Source organism: Sinocyclocheilus grahami, unplaced genomic scaffold (genome assembly GCF_001515645.1).
Source record: "Sinocyclocheilus grahami isolate Dianchi unplaced genomic scaffold, SAMN03320097.WGS_v1.1 scaffold1175.1, whole genome shotgun sequence".
Classification (NCBI taxonomy): Eukaryota; Metazoa; Chordata; class Actinopteri; order Cypriniformes; family Cyprinidae; genus Sinocyclocheilus; species Sinocyclocheilus grahami.
The window spans coordinates 143,186-149,884 of record NW_015506354.1 but is presented as its reverse complement, the minus strand read 5'-3'; the positions used below and the strand labels follow the sequence as shown (position 1 = coordinate 149,884).

General features: G+C 34.7%; 1 protein-coding gene across 1 annotated transcript in view; it reads left to right on the top strand.

Annotated features, from left to right (window-relative positions):
- The window catches only part of LOC107567626 (striatin-like), a 56,150-nt gene that overhangs the window by 29,406 nt on the left and 20,045 nt on the right, over window positions 1–6,699 (top strand). Inside the window, 3 exon segments of the mRNA XM_016253330.1 lie at window positions 1,470–1,646; window positions 5,012–5,147; window positions 5,254–5,416. Of these exon segments, the coding sequence (XP_016108816.1) occupies window positions 1,470–1,646; window positions 5,012–5,147; window positions 5,254–5,416 (476 nt within the window).

Below are 6,699 nucleotides of genomic sequence, written 5' to 3'. Positions count from 1 at the left end.
GTGTGAGTGTGAGTGTGAGTGTGAGTGTGAGTGTGAGTGTGAGTGTGAGTGTGAGTGTGAGTGTGAGTGTGAGTGTGAGTGTGAGTGTGTGTGTGTCAGTAACAGTAAGGCTGAATGAATGCAGGATTGTTCGTCTCGTTGAGTTTCCTGTGCCTGGAGAGAGGCTGGTACAGCGAGAGACGCCACACTCTCCGATCGCTCGCTCTTTCTCTCTTGTTTTCTTCTTAAACTGCTGCTAAAGATTTAGTCGAGTCCAGCGCTCTCCTTCCAGACATCAGACCGCAGGAGTGTTAGCACAGGACCGCTGTGTGAGTGTGTGTGTGTGTGTGTGTGTGTGTGTGAGAGTGTCGGGTTAACTGAAGGTACGTGATCCATACACTGACTGTACTGATAGACGCTTCTCTCTCCCCGCTGGGGTTTGAAATTAACCGCGTGTCGATCGTCCCAGAGAATGATAGACCGGGAGAAACTGCATTCGATCCGCTCAGGAATGGCTCTGTAAAGTTGTTTGCTTAACCTGTCATGCTTCTGTTTCAAGGTTATGATGTTTAACTAAAACTAAAACTCGAACCTTAAAAAAATTATTCAAATAAACCTTTACTGAAATGAAATATTAAATAAGAAATTATATTTGAAGTACTAAAATATATAAAACTAACATAAAAATGAATAAAAACTGTACAGACAAATTTTTTTTAAAGACACAACAAAATTACTAAATCTTTCAAACTAAAACTCACAAAAATTTTAAATAAACAGCTGAAATAAAATATTTTAAAAAGTTAATTGAAGTAATAAAATAACTAAAATTAAAACTAATATCAAAATTAATAGAAACTTTAGAGGCATATTTTTTTTATTACAATTGACGAAATTACAAAATCTTGAAATTAAATTAAAATGAAACCAAAAATGTATAAAAATAGAAACTAATTCAAAATATTAATAGTATATCAATGATGCTAAAATGACTAAAACTTTCAAATTAAAATTAAAATGGAAACTGAAAATAAATATATTAGTGAAATAATAAAACTAGAATTAAAAGAATAAAACGAGTAATTATGTTTTGCTTATAGAAAGTGAAGCCTATTTTAGGACCTATAATACGTTTTTTAATATTATTGTAACATAATTTTCATGATAATTGAACACATTTTCTCCAAAATTCTGATTACAGTAATACATCCGCACATCATGCAAGATATTGTAATGGTTCTGTTCAATATAGTTTCTGTTCTAGAATATCTTGTTCTTATTATTTGATTTTAGGGTGAAATGTTCTTTATATTAATTTATTTTATTTTTGTGGCAGCCATGCAGCTGAGATCATGAGTGTCACGGTTGCAGTTGCTTGGTTATGAATTTGTATAAATATTAACTCCGTGCTTTACTATAAACTGGAAGTGCTTAAGTTAATGTGCAGTCTGAAGCGTTTGGATAAGTCAGGTTTGTGGTGTCCCGCTCAGGTACCTGCAGGAGGTGGGCTACACCGACACCATCCTGGATGTGAAGTCTCAGCGGGTCAAAGCGCTGCTCGGTCTGACTGGAGACAGCGGAGAGAGACCCGGAGACAAGCGCACTGAGCCCATGGTGAACGGGACCGAGCCGGCCTCGCTGAAGGACAGCACCACCACCATGATCGGGTCAGTGATGGAGCAAGCAATATTAGCTTATTTATTTATTTCAATCACTGACCTTAGATCAGCCCATATTAGCAATATTTTATTTTATTTTATTTTATTTAACTCCCTAAAGACATATCAGCCTCTATTACCTTTTATTTTATTTATTGATTGATTTATTTTTCCCTGAAGATATATCAGCCACTATTACTTCTATTTTTATTTTATTAACTCCATAAAGATATATCAGCCTCTATTACCTTTTATTTCATTTATTATTTTTAATTTCCCTAAAGATATAACAGCCACTATTACTTCTATTTTTATTTTATTAACTCCATAAAGATATATCAGCCTCTATTACATTTTATTTTATTTCCCTAAAAATATATAATCTACTATTACCTCTATTTTTATTTTGTTTTATTTTATTAACTCCCTGAAGATATATCGGCCCATATTAGCTTTATTTATTTATTTGGCTTACTGAAGATATAGCAACATTTATTTATTTTATTTAACTCCCTGAAGATATATTGCCCATATTAGCTTTATTTATATATTTAACTCTCTGTTGGCTAATTTTTATTTTATTTATTTATCTACCAAAATATATATCTGCCTCGATAAGTTTATTTGTTTGTTTGTTTAACTCACTAAAGATACATCAGCCTTTATTTATTTGTTGTCCTCCACTCTACTTGCATTACTAGATTGTGTGTCTGGTGTGAGTGTGAGTGTGAGTGTGAGTGTGAGTGTGAGTGTGAGTGTGAGTGTGAGTGTGAGTGTGAGTGTGAGTGTGAGTGTGAGTGTGTGTGTGTCAGTAACAGTAAGGCTGAATGAATGCAGGATTGTTCGTCTCGTTGAGTTTCCTGTGCCTGGAGAGAGGCTGGTACAGCGAGAGACGCCACACTCTCCGATCGCTCGCTCTTTCTCTCTTGTTTTCTTCTTAAACTGCTGCTAAAGATTTAGTCGAGTCCAGCGCTCTCCTTCCAGACATCAGACCGCAGGAGTGTTAGCACAGGACCGCTGTGTGAGTGTGTGTGTGTGTGTGTGTGTGTGTGTGAGAGTGTCGGGTTAACTGAAGGTACGTGATCCATACACTGACTGTACTGATAGACGCTTCTCTCTCCCCGCTGGGGTTTGAAATTAACCGCGTGTCGATCGTCCCAGAGAATGATAGACCGGGAGAAACTGCATTCGATCCGCTCAGGAATGGCTCTGTAAAGTTGTTTGCTTAACCTGTCATGCTTCTGTTTCAAGGTTATGATGTTTAACTAAAACTAAAACTCGAACCTTAAAAAAATTATTCAAATAAACCTTTACTGAAATGAAATATTAAATAAGAAATTATATTTGAAGTACTAAAATATATAAAACTAACATAAAAATGAATAAAAACTGTACAGACAAATTTTTTTTAAAGACACAACAAAATTACTAAATCTTTCAAACTAAAACTCACAAAAATTTTAAATAAACAGCTGAAATAAAATATTTTAAAAAGTTAATTGAAGTAATAAAATAACTAAAATTAAAACTAATATCAAAATTAATAGAAACTTTAGAGGCATATTTTTTTTATTACAATTGACGAAATTACAAAATCTTGAAATTAAATTAAAATGAAACCAAAAATGTATAAAAATAGAAACTAATTCAAAATATTAATAGTATATCAATGATGCTAAAATGACTAAAACTTTCAAATTAAAATTAAAATGGAAACTGAAAATAAATATATTAGTGAAATAATAAAACTAGAATTAAAAGAATAAAACGAGTAATTATGTTTTGCTTATAGAAAGTGAAGCCTATTTTAGGACCTATAATACGTTTTTTAATATTATTGTAACATAATTTTCATGATAATTGAACACATTTTCTCCAAAATTCTGATTACAGTAATACATCCGCACATCATGCAAGATATTGTAATGGTTCTGTTCAATATAGTTTCTGTTCTAGAATATCTTGTTCTTATTATTTGATTTTAGGGTGAAATGTTCTTTATATTAATTTATTTTATTTTTGTGGCAGCCATGCAGCTGAGATCATGAGTGTCACGGTTGCAGTTGCTTGGTTATGAATTTGTATAAATATTAACTCCGTGCTTTACTATAAACTGGAAGTGCTTAAGTTAATGTGCAGTCTGAAGCGTTTGGATAAGTCAGGTTTGTGGTGTCCCGCTCAGGTACCTGCAGGAGGTGGGCTACACCGACACCATCCTGGATGTGAAGTCTCAGCGGGTCAAAGCGCTGCTCGGTCTGACTGGAGACAGCGGAGAGAGACCCGGAGACAAGCGCACTGAGCCCATGGTGAACGGGACCGAGCCGGCCTCGCTGAAGGACAGCACCACCACCATGATCGGGTCAGTGATGGAGCAAGCAATATTAGCTTATTTATTTATTTCAATCACTGACCTTAGATCAGCCCATATTAGCAATATTTTATTTTATTTTATTTTATTTAACTCCCGAAAGACATATCAGCCTCTATTACCTTTTATTTTATTTATTGATTGATTTATTTTTCCCTGAAGATATATCAGCCACTATTACTTCTATTTTTATTTTATTAACTCCATAAAGATATATCAGCCTCTATTACCTTTTATTTTATTTATTGATTGATTTATTTTTCCCTGAAGATATATCAGCCACTATTACTTCTATTTTTATTTTATTAACTCCATAAAGATATATCAGCCTCTATTACCTTTTATTTTATTTATTGATTGATTTATTTTTCCCTGAAGATATATCAGCCACTATTACTTCTATTTTTATTTTATTAACTCCATAAAGATATATCAGCCTCTATTACCTTTTATTTCATTTATTATTTTTAATTTCCCTAAAGATATAACAGCCACTATTACTTCTATTTTTATTTTATTTTATTTTATTTTATTAACTCCATAAAGATATATCAGCCTCTATTACATTTTATTTTATTTCCCTAAAAATATATAATCTACTATTACCTCTATTTTTATTTTGTTTTATTTTATTAACTCCCTGAAGATATATCGGCCCATATTAGCTTTATTTATTTATTTGGCTTACTGAAGATATAGCAACATTTATTTATTTTATTTAACTCCCTGAAGATATATTGCCCATATTAGCTTTATTTATATATTTAACTCTCTGTTGGCTAATTTTTATTTTATTTATTTATCTACCAAAATATATATCTGCCTCGATAAGTTTATTTGTTTGTTTGTTTAACTCACTAAAGATACATCAGCCTTTATTTATTTGTTGTCCTCCACTCTACTTGCATTACTAGATTGTGTGTCTGTGAAATGCGAGCATGATGCATGATGACTGGTCTTCTTTCTCTCTGTCTGAACTCTGTATGTTTGTGGATTGGACCCGCAGTAAAGCGGAGATGACGGAGTCCACCTCAGTGCTGGAAGCCTTCAAGTTCATCGAGAAAGCTGCCGCAGAGTTCAGCGATGAAGACGACGATGAAGACAGCGAGGGACAGAACAAGACCATCGTGGACCTCTCCACCGTGAGTTAGCGCTCGCACGCGTTCACACGCCTCTCACAAACACTGAGCTCCAGAACATGTCAGTTACACCAGCTGCCCTCGCTCACACTTCCTCTTCCTGTTGTAGATGGTGAGGAGGAAGGTGTCTCCGTCTCCCTCCTCTTCCTCAGCTGACATGAGCGATGACTTGGACACGGAGGAGGTTCTGAAGGGCTTTGACTTCCTGGCCAATAGTGAGGACATGGAGGGTCCGTCTGAGGCGCCGTCCTCCGGAGAGCGAGCCGACTGGGGTGAGAGTCAGCTCTTACAGCTAAACACACCAGCAGATGCGGAAATAGATGCTTAGAGCTTCGATTATACTGACAAACAGGCAGAGACGCAGCAGTATAGGGGTTTGTGATCATGCAAAATAGTGGTCAACCGATATATCACCATAGCCGATATATCGGCCGATATTTGGCATTTTTCAAATATCGGCATCAGCCGATAAGTGTTTATATTTGGCCAATGCGTTCGAGGTGGGACTTTTATTTTGACGGCGCTGCCGCTTGAGCACAGTGCTCACATTCTCCCTCTTGTTCGCCGTCGTCGTAGTTCTGGATAGAAGTCTGTCTAATAATCAGATAGAACTGTTAAACAAAGGAATTAAAATGTATACAAAAAGTATTATAACGATTGCTTTTATATTATTAGTAATAAAAAGGCAAACATTATAATACTTTCTCGTCTGTCGTCAGCATTCAGCAAATACGCATTTATATCATTTAAACAAATCTTTGAATGGCTAATGGCACAAACCTTGCAAACTTAGTCGAATCCAGTTGTGAGATCTTGTGAAGGGTGACCTGCATGATCGCGTGTTCCTGCGTGACTTTCGGTCCGTGCAAATTGAATGCGTTAAACATTAAATTCGTGATTTCTAGTTACCCCAAAGTCTTAAGTGGTAGTGTCAAAATTAAAGATGCGTATGGCTGTGCCGATCTGTCTTATTTTAGTATTTAGTTTTTATTTTTATATTTTATATTTTCCTTGTTTTTTTTTTTTAACAAATTTTAGTATGCCTATATAGGTCAAAATGACAAATGTTGTTGTGGCTGAACTATCTTAAAATAATAATTTATAAGTAATAATATTTTATAAGAAATTAAGGGAATTAAGTTTAAAAGCTTTTTAAATCTTTTTAAATGATTTTTTTGAAATATTAAAATGTAAATATAATTATTATTTTATTCCTCGGAGAAGTTGCGTCTCTCAGTTCAACACTTTAAAGCAGCTCTTTAGTTTCTAGTATTAAAATAATATTTTTTATATTTAATATTTTCTTTATTAAAGTTTTTTTTGGCAGGTTTTTCATCATGTGTTGCAGATTGTTTTGTGTCATGCAGGATCGTCTCTGAACACGAGCTGCTCCTCGCATTGTCTTTCATTGCAGTCAGTTGCAGTGTTTGATTTCAGAGCGGCGTCAAATGCACTGGATGTGTTTGAGTTACTGTCTCCTCGTGTGTTCCTCCACACACACACACACACACTCACTCACTCACTCACTCACACACACACACACACACTCACTCAC